Source organism: Gymnogyps californianus, chromosome 1 (assembly GCF_018139145.2).
Source record: "Gymnogyps californianus isolate 813 chromosome 1, ASM1813914v2, whole genome shotgun sequence".
Lineage (NCBI taxonomy): Eukaryota > Metazoa > Chordata > Aves > Accipitriformes > Cathartidae > Gymnogyps > Gymnogyps californianus.
In genome coordinates this window covers 67,530,745-67,552,708 of record NC_059471.1, presented here as the reverse complement: position 1 = coordinate 67,552,708, position 21,964 = coordinate 67,530,745, and the positions used below count along the sequence as shown (strand labels likewise).

The 21,964-nt window shown below is 42.5% G+C and overlaps 1 protein-coding gene across 2 annotated transcripts in view; it reads right to left on the bottom strand.

Annotated features, from left to right (window-relative positions):
- Window positions 1-14,270: 14,270 nt before the first annotated feature.
- Window positions 14,271-21,964, bottom strand: part of CHAMP1 (chromosome alignment maintaining phosphoprotein 1) — an 11,821-nt gene continuing 4,127 nt past the window's right edge. For both annotated transcript variants that reach the window (XM_050914769.1, XM_050914775.1), the window contains exon 2: window positions 14,271-17,982. In XM_050914769.1, coding sequence (XP_050770726.1) covers window positions 15,057-17,921 — 2,865 coding nt within the window. In that variant the 5' untranslated portion in view covers window positions 17,922-17,982 and the 3' untranslated portion in view covers window positions 14,271-15,056. The remainder of the gene's footprint in view (window positions 17,983-21,964) is intronic.

Here is a 21,964-nt window from a genome sequence, read left to right as displayed (position 1 = left end):
GTTATTGTTTTTTGTTTTCCTGATGCCAGCTTCACAGCCACCCTGCTTCTATCACCTGAGCACTAGTCTGACCTCTTCTACTTACCGATAGCAATACATTAATTTCAAATACCTCACTACCCTCCTGGAAACTAGGCAAGAACTGGTATTTGTGCTAGCATCCCCCAGGGAATGCAGGCAGCCCAGCAGTACAGCAGGAGCCTGTGATAAACGGCCCCATGCTGCAGCCAAGTTCATGGGGTAAAAGCTCATGCTATGTCCAGTCACTCAGTTCCTCCAGGCTGTGTCATACAAGAGTATTGCGAGACTCTCAAGATAGCTAACTCATATATCACAACATAGCTCTTAAGAGCAAGGTGTGTGCACATACGTACATATGTACCACAGGGAGAGGTGAATTCTTCATGATTTTTTTGAGAATTAATATTGCAGGAATTAAGTCATGGTCAGGTAGTGGAAAGGAGATAGCAGGGAAAAGAATGCCATTCATGTTTGCAATTTGCCTCATACAGAAACACATACAGAAAGACCTCCTTGAATAAATCCCTGGAAAAAATCATGCAAGCTTCCTGCATGCAGGACTAAGCTTGCAGTGATTAAAGCCACAGCAATATTTCCTTTAAAAAAAATAGCACCATAAGGTCACTGCAGACACCACCACTCTGTTGTCTGCTAGAGATTATGGGGAACAACATAATTTAATTTTAAAGTACCTCCTCACTGGAATAAATTTGAGAAAGATATTAAAACCAGCCCTGACAATAGAGGTATTCAAAGCAAACGAGTGTTTTGATGAAGCAGATGGCAACCGTAATTAACTTTGGCATTTTCTCCCATAAACCACATAGTTTTAACTCAATTAGCTGCCCTTTTTTTTTTTTTTTTTTAAGTAAACAAACCCACTTGCATCTAATCAGCAACCAGTTCATATCCAAACAATAAAATAGCCAGTTTTAAGAAATCTAGATAGGATACAGCCCAGGCCAACAGCCATCAAAGGCTCCAGTGCTTGCTTTCTCTTTGCCAGGCGGCCGGGGGGGCTCCAGCGCAGGCAGCCCCAGCAACAGCCTGGCCGGGGAGGCGTGGGTCTGCAGCACCAAGCTGCCCTCCCACCCCGGGAGCCCTCCCCTACGCTGGGATCCTATCTGTTTGTTTATATTAAGTGTAAAGGATGCATCCTGCAGCTGCTGCAAAACAATGTAAACTATGCTGCGCAAGCCAGCGGCAGAGGTTTAATTTTCTGTGTTGTTTATCAGCAAAACTGGAATCTTCACTTCAGCTATTTGGACATAAACGTGCCAACATAAACCAGAGTAGATAAATTATGCCAGTTCTGTTGTAAATGCATAGGTATTTGAATCCTTCCTCGCTGCTTCAAAAACACAACGAAGGCTATGCCAGCGGTCCCGCCTAAGATCATTTATCACACTTATTTTGTCAGTTTATCTTGCAGCAGGAGATCATTACTCAAAAGTAGCATTTGCTTCCAAGCGATGTGACCGTCTTTGGTGACTGTTTTTAATACAATTAAAATGTTCCTACAGCTTTACCTGGGTTTCTTTATTGGAAAGTTAAATTTCAAAGGATTTCTCACTGACAGGTTCAAGAGATCAAATTATGAAAGTGTTCTGACTTCTTTCTCCTGATGTTTCGTGCAACGCTTTAGTGTGGATGCGTACTAGAAAGGCCTGAAAGTGAGGGAATTAAGGATTTCTGATGTTTTTTACTGTAAATGAAGCAGGAAGGTTTCAGATTTCCATGGCTGAGGCAGTACATTTGTGTTTCCCCCTACTTTCAACGACATTATAACCATGTTAAGGCCAAGTTGGTCATTTGACTTATCCAGTTTCATCACTGCCTGGAGTAATGAGTGCAGTGAGAAGAAATGCTGGAGCTGGCCCAGACCATAGCGAATCAACGTAAAATAATGAAGGACAGAAGTTTCGGGGCTTGTTTGTATTTTATGTCTGTAAACAGCTTTTGCCTCAGTAAGTCAAGTAGTGCACGGCCTCACTCAGGCAAAATTCCTGAGGCTTTCAAGGGGAAATTTGGCTGCAGATGAGCAGGCTGCATCTGAAGGCAGTGTCTCAGAGCACAGTTGCTGTCTTGCTGCCCATCAATAGCCAAGAAAGCGCTGCCAATGCTGGAAGTGGAAACATCCTAAACCAGGGTAAGTCAGGCCAGCGGTACCGCCACCTTGCAGGCAGATTTCCTACTCCAGGATTTGTATTTTCAGATTTCCTACTTGGAGGCTGCCCCCTCTCTGCTCAGACTTGGGGAAGCTTAACCTGGGCCTAAATTTGGCTTCTCACATGCATCTTTTCCATCTCACTGGTTCCCTCCGGTGCATTTCTGTGCAACCGTGGATCACACACCACCCTCCCCTGTGTGAGCTTCGGGCGAGAAGCTGTGCCGGGGTCTTTCGCGAAAGCAGCGGGGGCTAGCTGCAAATGCTGTACGATCAGGACTTGTGGGGAGTGCTTGCGGCCCTGCTTTACCCTCTCTGCTTCTGGCAGTCAACAGGTCTGAGATTTTAAACCCTCTCCTCAGCCAGAAGCTGCATCTCTGCTGTGCGCACCAGCTGCTGTGGACTGTACTTAAATCCTCTTTGCACTTACAGAGCTTATCCCCAGCACGGGTCCCCCGCACAGCAGGCTGGCATTAGGTGGTTTCGAGTACAGCCTGGCTCTTCAATACCACCACGGGAAGGGCAGGCTTCCTCTGCAATTCCCTTAGCGTTTTTTCTTATCAAGATGAGAGAAGTAGTGACCTAGGGAACAAAAGAGTGATTATTTTTTGCAGATTACATAAATATTTTAAACATCCTTGTAAATGACGCACGTGCTATGGGAATGGGATAACTGCACGGCAGGGAGGGGTGTCAAAGAAAATAAAGGATCACTTTAAACCAGAGGACTCTGGATACAGTGGTGAGGAAATCACTCCTAGTAGGGCTAAAACTAATTCACCATCATGAGGAGAAAAGCCCAGAGCCACTTCTGAGCCTATCGTTGATGTATTTTTGTTCCATATGTGCATTTAACATGTTCAAAAACTATGCCTTAAAGCTGATCTACTAATAAATTGCTCTGTAGCTCCCTCTGTTGGATAACTTTACCAAAACCGGGTTCAGGGGAGCAGGGAGCAATAATGAGCTAAAACTGCCCTTGGTGTAACATAAAATCAGGATCTTTGAGGCAGAATAGTTGTCATGTGCACAAAACCACAACACTGTTATCATTCCCCATCCATCAGTCGTTTTATTTTTATCTCGGTAGATATTACAGCTCTTCTTAAAAGAGCTTAAAGGAATAGTGAACTAAGTCAAGACGCAAAGGGCCCCACGGCCCCAGTGGGGTGGAAGAAGTGCAGAAGCCAGGCAGCAGCATGGCAGCAGCCGCTCTGCATCCCGCATCCCACATCCCGCATCCCGCACCCCACAGGAGGCTACACCACCCGGGCACAGGCTGCACCCAGACACACGAGCCCCGCGTGGGGCACACCACCATCTAGAGAGCCTAACCATGCTTTATAATCCTTTCGTTAGCATAAGAGCAAAGCATTAGCTCTAGCAAGGTTTGCGGCCTAGGTGATGGCCGGCTGCTCCCTGCCAGGCTTCCCAGCACAAAGTCACGCAACCGGTGTTCCTGCGAGCAGGCTGATGAACTCAACCCCCAGCCAAATTTCTTTGCGGCTACATCAGAGGTACTGCCTACCCAAGAAATGTGTTGCTGAACCCAGAGCAAATTAAAAGAATCTTATAATAAGGAGACTAAGAAATGAATGACATGATAACAGTAATGCGCAAACAGCAGTGTCAGAGTATAGGATCATTTTAAATGTGATTGCATCCACACTGAATTAAACAATTCATTCTAAAACTCTGTATATGACAATTCAAAGAGAAGCCAGAATTCCTCTTGTGTAGATTAAAATGTACACCAAAGCTTGCACAAGAGTGTGGATTTTCACACTAATCTTTTCTAACACTTTGCACTCCTACAGTTGCAGCTAAAACCACAGAGATTAGCACAATCAAAAGGGGGTAAAGTCTGTTCAGTTTCCAGTTCTGAAAATTGTTTTAGCTCTGAGATCCTCAGGAAGTCAGACATGAGAAAAAGCTGTAACAAAACAATCTCTTACATCTGAACAAGTGATACTAGTAATTTGCACGCACATAACGATTTCTGTCCAATGCATGTTTATCTCACTGCGTATCAGGAACATTTCGTTTGTTTAAGGGTTTATTTGTGTCAACCCCAACCTACAGTTAGCCACAACAATTTTTTTTTTTTTTAGGAGAAGGCAATATTCCGCATTGTCAACTATTTCTAATGCTGACTTTGAAACCAAGATGCTGTTTTAGAAGCAGAGGAAGAGTAATAATGGACAGTAGGCTGGGTACAGAGCAGAAGAGCATCTGAAAACAAGAGGAAAACAGTATTTCACAGTTCTAATGTTGGGTTTAATCCCCACAGAAATAATGAATTTATGCAGCGAAATATTTGACCTTTAAGGAATAGCATTTAACATTCTAATACACGTTGATTTGCCTCACAGTGATGTAGAAAGCATTTCATTTAACAAGGAGGCCTGTAGCTCAGCTGATACAAGTCCCAGACTGCTCAGTGGCAGGGTCTTGGAAGGAACCTGAGGTGACATGTGGTGAAGGACTCCTTCAGACAGGAAAATTTTGGTCCACATAGGCTACACACGGGGGTGTGAGTGCTCTTTCGCTGAGAAATATTTAATTACCACCTACCATTCAGCCCTACCTGACTTTTTCTGCCCCTTTTGGATGTTAACACCCCATCTGCACCACAGTGGGACGCTTCATTTAACCATAACCCCAGGTGCTTACAAATTAATCTGGTTTAAAAAAAAATTGTTTACAGTCAAGACTTTTTTACAGACTAGTTTCTGCTTTAGAAATCACACAGGTGAACAGCTCAACAAAAAGAAGTCAGGGAACAGTGCACAGACGAAGGGAGTCGGGCAGCTGAGACAAGTAACCCCTTAATCCAAAGCTGCAGCAGAGAGGTCATTACATTATCTCTTTAGTGCACATATGGTCTTCGTGTAAAACCTTCTGTCCCATCTGTGAGGCCGTAGTACCAATATGTGTGTTACTGACATGCTGAGACATCCTTTCAACTGCAGAGCTGATTTCCTCCAAACTCTTCATTTGGTCATTACCAGCTTCCTTGTTCTCCATAACAAAACAGCACAGGATGTCACCGGGCCAGCTCAGGTGTGTAGCAACTGCATCGCTCAGCCTTTATAATGTTACATATTTGGAAACTCTGCAGAAGAAGGGAGAACTGAAGGAGCTTTAAGATTTCTGCTATGTACATCCCCCTGCATTTCTTTAATTTTCCAAAAGAATCTGTCCTCAGAGTCAGCATAAGTATTAACGTTTATAGAAAGCCAGTGGCAAGTGAAGTATCCATCTTCAACATCTGTTTTCATCATTTTTATCAGAACTATAAAGATTAAATATTTGCCTGGACCAGGAAAATTCTGGACCATCCTTCTGAACTTTCTTGAAGACAGGTGCAACATTTGCTTTTCTCCAGTGACTGAGGACCTCTCCCAAACTCCATGAAAGATGATATACAACAGCCTTGCAAGGACATCGGCCAATTCTCACAGCACCCTGGGATGCCACCCGTAGGGTCCCACGGACTTGCATGAGTTGAGTTTTCTCAAGTAACTCCTGACTCAACCCTCTCTGCTGGTAGTTCTTCCACTCCTTCAACCCTTTTACTAATCACAGAGACCTGGGAGACCTTGCTGGTGAAGACTAAGATAAAGGCGGCACTGGGTGTACCTCAGCTTTCTGTGTGTCTGCTGTCACTAATCCACCCACCCCACTCAGTAACAGTCCCACATTTTCTTTGTTCAGAATTTTTTCAACTAATGCGGCAGTATGTATTGGGTTTGCGTGGCAAGGTTTTGGTAGTGGGAGGGGCTACAGGGGTGGCTTCTGTAAGAAGCTGCCAGAAGCTTCCCCCATGTCTGATAGAGCCGGCTCCAAGATAGACCCACCACTGGCCAAGGCCGAGCCCATCAGCGATGGTGGTAGCACCTCTGGAATAACATATTTACGACAGGGGAAAAAGTTGCTGCACAACAGCAATTGCAGCCAGAGAGGAGTGAGAATATGTGAGAGAAACAACCCTGCAGACACAGAGGTCAGTGAAGAAGGAGGGGGAGGAGGTGCTCCAGGTGCCGGAGCAGAGGTTCCCCTGCAGCCCATGGAGGTCCACAGTGGAGCAGATATCCACCTGCAGCCCGTGGAGAACCCCACGCCGGAGCAGGTGGATGTGCCCGAAGGAGGCTGTGGCCCCATGCAAAGCCCACGCTGGAGCAGGCTCCTGGCAGGACCTGTGGACCCATGGAGAGAGGAGCCCACGCTGAAGCAGGTTTGCTGGCAGGGCTTGTGACCCTGCGGGGGACCCACGCTGGAGCAGTCTGTTCCTGAAGGACTGCACCCCGTGGATGGGACCCACGCTGGAGCAGTTCGTGAAGAACTGCAGCCCATGGGAAGGACTCACTTTGGAGAAGATCGTGAAGGACTGTCTCCCATGGGAGGGACCCCACGCTGGAGCAGGGGAAGAGTGTGAGGAGTCCTCCCCCTGAGGAGGAAGGAGCAGCAGAAACAACGTGTGATGAACTGACCCAAACCCCCATTCCCCGTCCCCCTGCGCTGCTGGTGGGGGAGGAGGTAGAGAAAATCAGGAGTGAAGTTCAGCCCAGGAAGAAGGGAAGGGTGGGGGGAAGGTGTTTTTAAGATTTGGGTTTTATTTCTTATTATCCTACTCTGATTTGATTAGTAATAAATTAAATTAATTTTTCACCAAGTCAAGCCTGTTTTGCCCGTGACGGTAATTGCTGAGTGATCTCTCTCTGTCCTTATCTTGACCCACAAGCCTTTCATTATATTTTCTCTCCCCTGTCCAGTTGAGGAGGGGGAGTGATAGAGCGGCTTTGGTGGGCACCTGGCATCCAGCCAGGGTTAACCCACCACACAGTAGCAGTTCTTCTTACTGCCCTTGATGTCCCTTGCAAGTGTCAACCCTATGTGAACTTCGGCTTTCCTGACATCATCCCGACACATCTGGGCAATAAGCTTTCCTCAGCTCCTTTACCCTTCAGAGTTGCCTCCCCTGTGATCCCACCTACCAGTTCCCTGAATAATTCAAAGTCTGGTCTCTTGAAGTCTATGGTCTGTACTCTGTCTGCTACTTTCCCCCTCAGGATACTGCACCCCACTATTCCATGGTCACTACAGCCAAGTCTACCATTGATTATCAAATTTCCAACCAGTTCTTCCCTGTCTACGAACCTCAGTGGCCCATCTAGTACCTGTATCAGGAAGCTGTCCCTGACACCCACTAGAAACCTCCTAGATTGATTGGATCCTGCCATGCTCCCTTTCCATCAGATGTTAGGGGGATCAAGTCCCCCACAAGAACCAGCATCTGTGATACAGACTTTCTCAAGTTGTTTAAAGAAAGCTTCATCTGCTTTTTCACTCTGGTCAGGAGCTCTGCAACAAATTCTTATCATGATGTCACCCTAACTGACATCTCTGATCCTGACCCACATGCTCTTAAACCAGCCTGTTGTACATCCAAGCTGCTCCTTCACCTGTAGGGCAACAGCATCGCCCCTTCATCTTCCCTTCCTGTCCTTTCTGTAAAGCCTGTAGTTGTCCATCACAGCAATTTAGCCGTGTGAGCTGTCCCACCACATCTCAGTTATTCCAGCAGCATCACTCTGTGACCACACACACCTCTAGTTCCTCCAGCTTGTTGGCCAAGCTGCAAGCATTTGTGTGTATACATACACTTGAGGTGTAAGCCTCCTTTCACCATTTTATTCTTCCTGAGGTGTCTCCTGATCCCACGACCCCCACATCCTTCATTTTCCACTCCTTGCCCATGTTTTGTTCACTTAATTGCAGGTTGCCATCTCCCTCCCCCACCGTTCTTAGTTTAAAACTCTCCTCATAAGCTTTACCAGCCTGTTGGCAAAGATGCTGCTCTTCCCCTATATTGTCAGGCGGATCCCATTTCTCCCTAAGAGCCCTCAACCCTCACACAGGGTCCCTGAGTCATAAAAGCCAAATTCCTCCTCCCTCTCTCCCTAAGAGTCCTTGAGCCTCAAACAGGGTCCCACGATCATAAAAGTCAAATCCTTGTCTACAACACCAGCTTCACAATTTGATGTTGACCCACATGATGTGTCCATGCTTCTGCAAGCCCTTGCTCTTCACTGGCAGGAACACCACCATGACCTGGGCCCCCCATTTCCATTATCTGTTATTTTTTGAAAACGACTTTTTTTTGTTTTCAGCCTAGTTCTTAATCTTTATTGTTTTACAGATGAAAAGGTACGTAGGACCTATGCTTAAGGAGTTATCAGAACACTTTTCTGTCTGTGAACATTTGACTATTCCTAACCAGAAGTACATAGCACGGATGCTGTAACTGATAAACTCTTCGTCTTCCACAAAGTCAGGATGACAGGTACCTGTGATAGGTATCTTTATTCTTAATACAAGCATTTCATTTTCCCCATTAGGTTTAAAGGATTTATTTTTCTCTTTACTTTCAAAAGGCAGGAAGTTTCACTTAGGCTTGGAAATTACTTAAAAGGAGTTGCTTTTCCTCAATATGCTTCAAGTTCTACAGCTGTGCATGGAGGGAAAATAAGGAATAAAATTAAATGCAGAGTGTACAAAGAGAAAACAACTATTTTTAAATTTTCTCTCACTGGGAATCAATGCCTGCTTCTCCACTGAGTTTCACTTAAACTCCGGAGTTTGAGGTTTGGGGTTTCAGAAGGTTGTGCACTTTAAAGAGTCAATATTAGTATAAGCATCTGAGACAGGGAATCAAAAAATCTGTTTCTGATACCTATACAAACCTCCGTGGCAGTCAAGGATTGTCTAGGTACAATGAGAGCTACCCCGCAGCTTCAACAGAACAGCAAGTCTCAGCCACTATGCCAAGGCTGCAGGCTCAGCTAACGAAACACTAAGCACACATATGTAATGTATCCATTTTGTCGGGGGTTATCACTTGTGGCTTTGGCACTCTTTCACGAGGCATAAGAAGAATCTTGCCTGGAGCAAGATGAGTAAGATACAGACTAAAAAGGTAGAGAGGCAGTGAAAGAAAAGACCAACCCAGCAGACAACTGACAGGTAAGAGGCAGATGTGAGAAAATAATACAACTGAGTTGTCAGGACATCCCTGCTGAGCAACTCAGCCAGCAGGTCTCTAAGTCAGAGTGCAGTTTCAGAGTTACCATAAGGCCACCTGAGCTCACCGTCCCTTGTGGCCTTGGCCCTCTACCTTCAGAAGACATCTGCCCCTCACACTCATTTCCACTGCATCAGCACTCCCAGCTGCAAGGCAAGTCAGATCGACAGACTAACTCCACAGCACAAGATAAAACCAGCGAGTTTCCAGCAGAATCTGTAAGTTGATCTGCGTCACCGCAAGGCTGTACGACAGCAAAGTGGACAGAGGAAAAATGGTGAGAACACACTGCCAGGGCAAGGGAGAGGCCAGGACTATCCAGAGAAAGGCTGCAGTTATATTGCCCTGAGCTGATCATGAAACGACATGGTCCGTTCTTTATGAAGTGGAGATGGCAACACTTCTCTGGCGGGGGCGGGGTGTGGAAAGAAGAAAAAAAAAAAGAAAATAGACCTATTATTTTGATTGTACAGCTCAGAAGAAATACCTGGTCAAGTACGGCAGACAATAAGCAAAAATTACTTCGATTTGGCTTCTACTAAATGAACTAAAATGTAATAGTTCTTTTAGAGGTTCTTTCTCAGAATAGGGGATTGTGAAGTACCTACAATTCTTATTTTAAAACATTACTACTGAATCCTAAATAGTCTTCAGGTTTTGATAAACAACATTTTTTTCCACAATTAATTTGCTCATTAATACAAGAACAACCAGCACCATTAACATTATATAAATGTTCACATTCTAGTGGTTACATCCCACATGATTTCTTTGATCTAGAGCTTAAGCAACATACTGATACAGCTAGACAGATATTTAGATACTTAGGTATGCTGAAAGAAGATAAAATATTTATTACTGAAAGTAATAATTCTTGCAAGAATCTCTTCCCAAATATCAAACGAAATGAAGTTGTAATATGTGACAGAAATGGCCTCAGAAAAACACTTCTGAGTTCTCTACAGAAGACTACTTTTAATTTGACTGAATGCTTGTGAAAATGCACTTTAAAAACATGACTGGACAGTCCATACAATTATTAACCCTTTTTTGCAATAAAAAGATGAAGATAAGTTTGCATTGCACATACGGCCACAGCTAATTTAGTTGAAAAACAACATCCTTCTGTACCATTATCATCCTCTGGCGTCTCTTTATTCTCAGTTTCCATTTTGTACTTTCCATGGAGCATTCTCCATGAAAAGGACTCAAACCTGTGCCCTTCCAAGCACACACAGAAGAGATTCCTCTCCAAGGATGGGGATTGTATAAAAGGAACTGCCATTTTCACTGACATCTTGCCTAGAAGTTCATATAGAAGCATTTTCTCAAGCATACGTATAATCTATTAAAGTAACATTCTTTAAAAATTCAGAGAATCTTAAAGTTGATTATTGTGAGCATTATACCCAAGTATATACTGAGGATATACTGCTAAGCCAGGAAATTATTTCACTATGCTGACTTTCATTAATATGTATTATTTGTCATTGCACAAAATAATGTTTTCTAATACTTGGGAAGCAGAGAAAACTAATCTTCACAGACTTCTGTGCTGTTGTGAGTAAATTACTTCTATTGGCTTTTAGTTAACTTCACTCTTTCTACATTGAACTGCAGCCACAGGACGTACAAAGTAGTAAGTCACAGAATGCATTCAAGTTAATTTATATACACGATAGGAAGTTAGCTCCTTCTGAAGTCCCTGAAGTTTTACAAAATAACGTTGAAAAATTACATATTTTATATATAATTTTCCAGTGTTAATTACACATAGGATGCTTACGTTTGTGATCTTTAGAGATAACTGATCAACATCCATGTGGCAACTCTGGCTGGGTAATGCTATTAGTCAAAAAGCAAATTTTTTTCTTCTCTTTCAACCAAGAAATCCCTTAGAAACGGGGGGCAGAAGCGTGGGTTGGTTTGTTTGTTTGTTTAAATACATGTTAAACTAAGTCATGTAAACCTACAGGAAACAAAAGGCAAAGCATTATACATATACTGTGAAAGGTTCATATATATTCCATATTTTAAAAGTACACAATCATGCTTTTGAAGTCTATTACAAAGCATATACAGAAAGGTTAGAATTCAGGTGGAACCCTACACCTTCATCTATTTGCTTTTCAGTTTCATATTCACTTTCCCAAATTTTGCATTCTCCAAGTTTTAAATTCATTTATCTAGCTCTGATACTTTCTTGAGCAACCCTTCTCATTCCCCATGGAAAGCAAGCAACAAAAATGTTCTTCTATGCTAATACTTCAGAAAAGCAATTATTTAACCAAAACTTACTTAAATGACAGTTTCTTCAGAACAAGTCGTAACAGCAGTATGGTAGGAAACAGTTCAACTACTTCCTCTCTCTTCTCCTTTTAAAAATACATAAATATGAGCATAGCAATGGTTGCGGTGACCTCAGTGCACTCATGTTAGTAAGATATGAGCGAGCTGTTCCACATCACTAAACAGTCATGATAAAAAAATCCCTCCAAAGTGCAAAACTATGAATCCATAGGCAAACCTTCAACAATTATATTTTCTACAAGACTTTCTGCTTCTAAAATTTCACAAGATTAAGCAAGCAATATATTAATATACAAAGAGAAGGAAAGGAATTTTAAGTATATACAACCTGCTATATCCAATCCCAAGATTATTCTTAAGCATGATGAAAAAATCTAAGGATATTTACAAAAATCCATAAAAATTCCAAGTTCAATTGTACTCCTCTCTGTTACTTAAATGAGATTCTTTTCCTGCCCCACTCCAGCTGGAGCTCTACACTTTCTCTACACCCTAATACACTGGTTCCAAACGGGCTTCTCATCTTTTTTCTACCAAGGTAATTACTTCATAGCTGTATGCATCACCTATGAACCACTGCATACCCTGTGTACGCTGTTAATACTGTATTTGGAAATTTTTTGTCTACCACATTTCTCAGCATAGGCTATAAATAGCCTTTTGGGAAGGGGGCGGGGAGGGGGAAAGAAGTAGAGTTGTCTTCTTTACATCTAAGGTCTGCAACTACATTTTTCTCAGGCAGGAGCAGCCCACAGGGTTCGGAGAGGGAAGGAACTGCAGCTACCTGAAATACCTGTACTGTAAGTAAACTTTGTGTTTGCCCCAGTTACTGTCTCCTGACCTGATCACGTCGTTTCCCAAGCAAACCACCCCCAAAGGAAACCTGAAGTTAGAACTACACGGTGCTGACCCCAAAGTGTCCCTGTGCTAAAGAACAGGAAGGAGCGAGATGGTAGCATGCAACGTTGAGGGCTTTGATAAAATGCCCCAGTGACTTAATATGCAGTAGTTTCTGGAAACTGCAGACCTCTGTATTTGCTTCATACTCTAACATATGAAACGAAATTAGTAACAATTTCAACTGGAGCTGTTTCAGAGAGTATCCAAGGACTACATTATAGCATTAGGCATATTTCAAGCAAATTCCTTCAGTGGTAAATCTTGGAAGTGCTTCACTTGCATTTCTTTCCGATGTCAAAAAAGAACAATCACTGTTTGCACTCAAGAGTATTCATCCTTCTCCTCAACATCTATAATAGGTCATCTGAAATGGAAACAATAAATCCACAATCTGATCTATCTATTAGTGTCCTACAGTTCCTTAGAGAAATTAGTTAAATCAGTTCAGATTCCAGCAGATCGTCCTACGCATCTTAAGGATCATAAACTAGCATTTGTGTAAGGGAACGGTGAAAGAATACTTAGTCTGGACAAAAAAAATACACACCGGAAACGTCCTTCAACTTCCACGAGGCTTTGACAAAATTCTGCACTAAGAGAAACAGTTAAGTGCCCATCATATCTGGATTTAAAGAGGTTGAATGCCCTAACATCAAGGGGACTTGCAAAGTTCATCTCCAAGAGTTACAAAGTACACTTTGACAGCTGTAAGTCAAGATTAAAGAATCAAGTAGTCAGTCAGCAAAAAAAGTACGTAGAGAAACAGCGTCAAGCCTTGATGATAGATTCCCAGAAATCAAAGTAGTTAACCAGTACACAGCAGTGAGAAACAAGCATCTGTCAGTAGTGAGACATCAAACTGTAAAGGTGACACCGCTTCCAACTCAAACAAATCCTTCCTTGATTTCTTCCTTTTATTCAAATAGTGTAAGGCATCTTTTTAACCAAATGACTGTGCCAACAGTGATGAAATGATACCAGAGGAGAAAAGCAGCTTTTATACAAAGTAAGACTATGCTAGCAGAGCCTTAATAGTCAAGTGCTCTCTTTCAGCTTCAGCTATAGTCACTCCTAGGAAAAAAAATATTCTAGAATTCTAGTCTGGACCCCATGAAAGGAAACAAAGGCACTTGACTTAAGGGCATAGAGTGGGTTTGGTCCTGTGTGAGAGGACCCTGCAAGAAAGCTTGCTCTTAATCGGCAGCACTGAGAAGTCACCTAAGTGTAGAGCTTTAAATGCTTTTTCCCTTCCTTCCAGAAATCCTCCTGAAACACAGAAGACATCACACACAGGCTTCAATGAAATCAATCTGAACCTCTTAGGTAGGAGCTGACACCTGGAGATTTTTTGATTTATTTTATACTACCAGCTTCATATTCTAAGCCAACATTTGCAATACCTTAAGTCTAGGCACAATTTAGCCTGAGGAGAATGAAACTTTCCTTGTGCTACCTCCACTTAAAATCTATACTCCTGCTGAATTACAAAGTACTTACGGTTTTTGAACAGTTAATATGCAAATAGCACAAAAGCAAGCATGCTAAATAACCGTGCACAAACTCCTGTTTTCCATGTTTTTCCTCGTTTACATCTGATGTGTTTTTCTGAAGCAGATGGGAAATTTAGACTAACCTTGCTTTCATAGGCTGATGACTGGAAAGTTGAAGCATTCAGAGCAGAACTCCAGGATAATTTTGCATCTCCTGTTGCCAAAGATACTTAAAAGACAATATGTTCAACATGAAAGGTTTTGTTCTTGACTTGGAAAAAAAGAAAAACGACCAATGCCAGGTTGGGTTTCTTTTTATTGTTAAAAGATTAAAGCATAACATTTCACCAAATACAAGAAATTTAGGGGTTTTCTGACATTACAAACATCTGAATCATCAAGAGAAAGTGTTGAGCTATACATAGTCTGACGTTAATCCATCAATTTAAGGTATATTAGTACATGCTTAAAACATGGCCAAAATACAGAGTCACAAAATAAGTACCTTGATGCTTCTAAATCTGAGACAAGTCAGTCAGAGAATTGAGTGCAATAAATTTCCAATGAATGACTATACACTCAATTACAACCTCAGGGCAGAATTATTCCAGAAGGATTGGTAGTTTCTCATGCCTGGCTCATTCACATTCAATTTGGTGAGAATTTTAATTCTGAGAATTTCATTAAAAACATTTTGAAAAATATGACATTTAACAAATGTGAAAAAACAAGTTCAGTCTTCACAGGAATATATGGATTGCTTGCCACTCCAGTCCTTAATTGCCTGTACGTTTTACAAATCTTTAAAAAACTAATTTGTATCCATTTTGGTTTCAAAAACATAGTACATCTGAAAAATAAAATATGACTCTACCGATGGGTAATACAAAGACATGAACACGTATTTAAAATGACTTTCAAAAGTAAATCATTTCAGTAATACAGCTATAAGACAAGTTACACATAGTACAATAAACCATGCATCTTCTGACTTGTCAGATCAGCTAAACTACTCGGTTAACATACAGCAACACTTTTGAACACTTCTGTAAATTCAGCTTTTCTAGCACAAGGGAAAAACAGATCAAATTTGTTCTTCAAGAGGTTCAAGGCTGTCCAAGTGTTTTTTAGGTGTATCATCACTATGACGGCTTTGGCAATGGGTTAAATGTTTCTTAAAGCCTCGGGGAAAATTTGATTCAAAATTACAACGCGGACACTTCAACAAACTTTGACCATGAGCAGCAACGTGGTTTTTAAGAAGAGACTCCAAGAGAAAAGCTTTGCCACATATTTTACATTTGTACGGGCTTTGAACATTATGCTTGTTAACTAAATGGTGCAAGACGGCACCTTTTTTCATTGCACGACAGCAACAAATCTTGCAATAATACTTTCCCTTGCCACGCTTCATGTATTTTGCTATTTCTTCCTCGGAGATGAAAGCCTCTTTCTCTTCGGTAAACTGCAGCACGCACTGTGGCTGCATGGGAGCAGTTGCATCTATTTTGCTCTCTTTGCTGTAATCAGATGACTCCATATCATATTGCTCTTGGTCGCTGTTGGATTCTTGCTCCTTTATCTCCATCGAGTCCATCTCTGTTTTTCCACACTCACTGCTATTTAGTTCAGAATCTGAGTTCTCCTGGTTTTCCTTCTTGGGCTTCTTTTTGGGGCATGAATATAATATGTCTTCTGGTGATTCTTTGGCTAATATTGATTGTTCATCCTGTGAGAATAAATCATCCAGTGGTTTCTGATCATCTAAACTGTGAGAAAGAAAGTCACTCTCGCCAGACTCACTAGGTGTCTGGGGCTCAGAGGAAAAACCTGGAGCAGACTTGTGAGGCTCGGAAAACAGGATGTTCTTCTGGATTTCAGAAGGTACAGTAGTTTCAGCATGTCTCTGGACATCAGAGGATAAAGCAGCAGCAGGCTTCTGCATCTCAGAAAATACAGCATGCTTTTGAACATCAGGGGAAACAGCAGATTTCTGGGAGTCAGTAAAAACAGCTTGTTTAGGGGTCTCGGGAGAAACAGAAGGAGTAGGTTTCTGGGACTCAGTAAAGAGGCCATGTTTCTGAATTTCAGGAGAAGTGGATTTCTGAGACTCTGGAAAGGAAGTAGGCTCCTGAACTTCAGAGGAAATGGGAGCAAGTTTCTGGGCTTCAGAAAATAGGGCGTGCTTCTGGACTTCAGAAGAAACAAGAGCTGATTTCTGGGCTTCAGAACATAGGGCATGTTTTTGGCCTTCAGTAGAAACAGCAGAAGTAGACACCTGATTCTGGGGCTCAGAAAAGACAGCACGTTTCTGGACATCAGTAGAAACAGTAGGATTCGATTTACGAGACTCTGGGAACAGAGCTCTTTTCCGAGGTTCAGGGAAATGAGCCCGTTTCTGAACCTCAGACGAAGCAGCAGAGGTGGATTTCTGAGTTTCAGAAAAATACATAGATTTCCGGGACTCAGAGAGTTTCCAAGATTCAGGAGATACCGAAGCACCAGGCTTACGGACCTCAGGAAAGAAAGAAGGCTTCCAAGAGTCAGAGGAAACGGTGTGACTAGACTTTCGAAGCTCAGGAGAAACAGGGGGAGAATGCTTCCATGTGTCAGGGGACAGAACAGGTTTCCAGCCTTCAGGGTAAACAGATGAGATGGGTTTCCATGGCTCAGAAGAAACAAGAGTAGACTTCTGGGATTCAGAAAAGGACGTAGATTTCCACGAGTCAGAAACAAGCCTCCTAGGTTCTGGCGACACAACGGGGCCAGGCCTTCGGGACTCAGGGGCAGACCTCCGGGATTCTACGGACACCGACATGGCAGGCTTCGGAGCCCAGGGAGGAACCGTGGAAGACTTCTGCACCTCGTGAGGTGTAGATCTCCAGGGCTCAGGGGAAACAGTCGGACCAGGTCTCCATGACTCTGGCGAAACTGCAGGAGCAGGCCTCCGGGTTTCAGGAGAAGAAGCAGAAGCAGGCCTACGCATTTGAGAAGGATGCCTCCGGGGCTCAGGAGACCCAGCTGGGGCATACCTTCGTGGTTCAGGGGATACTGCTGGAGTAGGTTTCTTTGGCTCTGGTGACACAGCTGGGGAGTACCTGCGGGGCTCCGGAGACACAGCGGGAGAATGGCGACGGGGCTCTGGTGATACAGCAGGGGAATGCCGACGGGGCTCTGGAGACATTGCTGGGGAATGGCGACGGGGCTCTGGAGACACAGCCGGGGAATGCCGACGGGGCTCTGGAGACACAGCCGGGGCTGGCTTCTGTGGGTCAGGGGACACAGCAGGAGATGGCTTCTGTGGGTCTGGGGATACAGCAGGAGATGGCTTCTGTGGGTCAGGGGACACAGCAGGGGACGGCTTCTCTGAGTCTGGGGATGCAGCTGAGGCTAACTTCTCTGGATCTGGAGATGTGGCCTGGGCTGACTTTTCTGGATCTGGGGACGTGGCCTGGGCTGACTTCTCTGGCTCTGAGGAAGTCGCCTGAGCCGACTTCTGGGGTTCTGGGGACACTGATGATTTCTGAAGCTTGGGGGAAACAACAGGTTCAGATTTGGGGAGTTCAGGAGAAAGGGCAGGTTTGCGCGACTCAGGGGAAAGTCTCTGTGGCTCCAATGTGACACTTTTTTTGGAGGAATCTGAATCTCCTTCTACCTGTTCTTTCCGCTCCTCATTCCACTTCTCAGGTGCTGCATGTTGTGCTGTGATGTGATAATATACGTTGCAATACATCTTGCTGGTAAAGAAACATTTGTGGCAGTGAAACAGTTTTGCACTTTTTTGATAAAATATAAGTTTACCCAAACCAGCAGCATCCATTTCATCACAATACTCTGGGTGTATGGTACCCATATGAATTTGTATGTTTTCATAGTCCGTTCCTCTGAAGCTGCAGTGATCACACTCTAAGCGCTCTGTGGTTTTACGTAGTATCTGCAGCATGTCCATCTTTCTATGGTCAGTAACAGTCTTCACAGCACTGCACCTTCTAAAGAGCAAGCTTCAGTTCCTGCAATAAAGAAAAAAAATCTGTATAGTTAGCTGTCAATGTTAATTTCAACTCCGTCATTCCTAAATAGCCACATGTGCTTTTTTCTCTTCATTTTAGAAAGCGTATCTTCTGCATAGGTACTAACTACTTCATAAAGAAATCCAAATATAGGTCTCTCCAACTTCTGCACATCATTTTACATCAGCAGAACTTGAAAAACAAAGCTTATATTTAACAATAGGCCTTCCTAGCTATGTAAAAAAATCTGCAAGCAAATGATAAAAAAAGAACCCAGGTGATGAAGAGCTAAGTTAATGTTTCATTTGATAAATGTGACTTGCTTTCTCAGTTGTCTCTTCTTCCCAGATCTGAAGTGTTTTTATTTACATTACACATGTAAACTGAAAACAAAAAGTACTTTGAAATAGTGCCACTGAGATAAAGCCATTTCAAAACTGCACGTTCATCATAAAATTTCAAAACAAATTCACTGTTTTTGACAAAGACAAAAAAAATTTCAAGAAGGAAACAGCAGCCTAAAGCCTAGGCTCTGTTTTAATCTGTTAAACACTGTTTTCTTTTCACTAATTACATGGAAAAAAAAAAAGCTGCTGCTCATAAAGACTTTATCCATTATGAAAAGAACTTTTTCCATTCCATTATTTCATCTGCTGCCCTAATAACAACAAAAATACTATTAAAAAAAAAACAGCACTGACTTTTTTTTCCAGTTGGTGTACTTGACAGCCCTCTGTATTCAAAACATTGTTTGCCTCACCCCAAAGAGAAAGATGGAAATTTCTCAAAATTACTGTTTTTGCAAGACCTTAAAAAAATCAAATCAAAACAAACAAACAAAAACAAGCAAAAAACCACAAACAGAAATGCAGCATCTGAAATGCAAATAATTTTTAATGATTTGGCTAGATTCCACTATTTCCAACAGAATTTACTTGGATTAGCTACTACAATAAGCACAAAACCAAGTCTAACCATATTCTGTAAGTCATTTTCACGTAAATGTGGGAGGTATCTCTATGGTGAAAAGGAATATTTGGACATTTATGTGAAATGCACAGGCTTTTTCTTTTAGGTTCAAATTAAACAGATGTTAGATGATTATCATGCTAAGCTATCAACCTAATTTTGGGGGTCTTGTAAGACACACTGTTTCAAAACACACAAAGTTTTTGTGTCATTTTAACATTAATTTTCCTGTCTAAATATATATTAGACTACCAACTAATCTAAGAATATGCATCCAAACCAAGTTTTCTTAATTTATTCCTAAAGCATTTTTACCCTGGTTTCTTATGGAAATGAGGCTTATACAAACACATTGCACTACAGTCAATGCCAATCAAATTGGACAAAGCAATCCAGTCTCATTTTAAATTTCTACAAGTTTCATGAAAATCAGGAACTGAGTAGAGAATGAAAGAAATTCCTACACTGAGGCTAAGGCTGAATATTTCACTTAACAGTTACTGGCTGTTTAGCCTGTAATCAGTACATGAATTGTCAGTATGCAAATAGTCTTACAACCTGCAGAACAAGCAGTGTCTGATTCAGCTTGTAATTAGGGAAAAAGAGAAGGAATTAAAAATACTACAGTGGTGAGCTGCTTTGGGTTTGAGGCAGGGACAGAGTGAAAGTACATCAACAGTGCTGCTAAAGGATGACATGGATACAGGGGAAAAAAAAACGGGAAAGGGGGATTGGCTGAGGAGCAGAGGGCACAAATCCCTAAGAAATAAAGGTTCACTAGCTCAGCTGCTCATGGAACAACTTCTTTGCACAGACTATGCACACACACCTCACATTAAGTCACAGGAATAGGCAGATTTCCAATCGGGAAGCATGGCAGGCAAAGCTTTAACAGGGATCCTGCTTTACATCTATGAGACAAATGAACCGCATCCGACCGCAGGCTAGCTACAGATGAGAAGTAATTGCACTGCTCTACAAACAGGGAAGTGGAAGGACCTTTGGGGTATAAGTTGCAGCTTCCCAGCACTATTAGCAGCCATACAAAAGATACCCCAAAATGTAGTCCACACCGCATTCGGTGTTGACCACAAAAAACTTCCCAACACCTTATAACAAACTTTATATTCCTGTAAAAGATCAAAACAAAATAGGAAGGTAATAGTAGTGCTCAGTGGTCTGCGTCTCTGCAATTGCAAGCAACTTGCCAACTGAAAAACCCCCAAGCAAGCCATGTCTTAACACTCCAAAAGACCTAAAGTCTTTATGAATTAGGGTTTATTTTTTGGTTAGGGGATTTGGGGCGACGGGAGGAAAGGAAGATTTCAATTTGAAAGCCAAAAATTCTGAATTGATGATATGAGCTAAAGAAAAAGAATTTTTGTTTTTTACCAAATCACAGCAGAACATAATTAGGACAATAAGGCCATACTGCACTAATCACTTTTTCAGAACTGAAAGGGAATTTGTCACTTCCAAAATTGGTGGTAATCCTGAATTGTCCATTTTCTTTTCTCTAGAAAACCAAAAAAAGGCTTTTCCAAACTGAATTTATCATAGCTTACAACAAAGTTTACCAGCCAATCTCTTCTACCCTCTTCATAATAACCCTCCTCTTCACACATCACCTAACTGTTGCCCTTTCTGGAGTTTTCTGTTACTCACTCCTCTCAACTACGCTTCACCCCACCTCCCATCCTCTTGTTTTATTCAGTCCTATCTTACTTTACAATGGAAATTTCCATTTTCTTTCCAAATGCAACAGTGAGAAAAGGTCCCTGGCTCCCTTCCACAAATTGTCCAAGTTGCTGCTAAGCTTTTTTGACCATGAGGTTATTCTGGAACTGGAGAAGTTACAGGCACTTCCTCATTTTTATCTCCAGACATTTAAAGGTTGACATTCAAGCCTCTGGCATAAGAAATAACATTAAAGAGTTGGTGGTACTTTCTCTCACACTGCCATCACTCACCATTTTTAATTTTATAACTTTAGTACACTGTAGCTGGCAGTCACTGAAGAAACTGCCTCTTCTGCTGAAATCTCTACTTAATTGAGGCATGCTACTGAGCAACACAACTCTTTGGTATTGCAGCACCTTAGGCCATGACTCCATGGAATAGTAAATCTAGTTTTAGAATAGTTACTGAGAGACTAGTATCAAACTTGAACAGTGCTGAGCCACTATTAACTCACGCTGTCAATTTAAGTTTGTTGAAACACTTCTGAAGGACTAAGCTCTGAAATGTTGTTGGTTCACTTAGCACATATCTTAATACCTAGTCTGTAAGATTTTCCTGTCAATCCCTCCTGATCCCTTCTCACTTTAAGCTCAAATGCCACTGTCTCTACACAGCTCTGATTACTGCCCTCCTCTATACTCAGGTTTGTCACACATAACTGCCTGCTTCACATTTCTCTTTGCTGTCAACTCCTGCATCAGAACTTGTTTTGCGCTGCGTCCTGCCTTGCCTAGTCGGGTGAAAGTTTGAGAAACAGCATGTCACTGTTTTCTAAACAGTCCCATGCCAGCAGAGCCAGCCAGGCTAGAAACCATATGGTCAATAACCACGTCCCCATGGCTTTGGACCTGCATGAACTGTGATGTAATCTGTGCTCAGCGGCATCTTTTTTTGGCAATACTAAAAAAGATGGACCATGCTCCCTCTGCGAAAATGCTTCATTACAGACATCAAAGGGACCTAGCTGTGCACTGCTCCAACTTAAACCCATAAAAACGGTAAGGAAAATAACTAGTGCGATCAATCTGGCAGGGTGCCCCACGTGCACTGCAGAGAACTTGACCAAATACTAAATCCAAACATCACCCTAGTCATCTGAAGCCCTTTGAGGAAAAGTACGAATTTCAGGATGAAGATCAAGTTGTCATGAGAGACAGGTTCCCCATGAAACACAGCAGAAAGGAGGTGGCCACTAGAGTATCTCTCAAGCCTGCCTGAAGACTCCTAGGAGAGGCAAACAAGCTGCCACCCGTCCAAGTACAGATAACTGCTG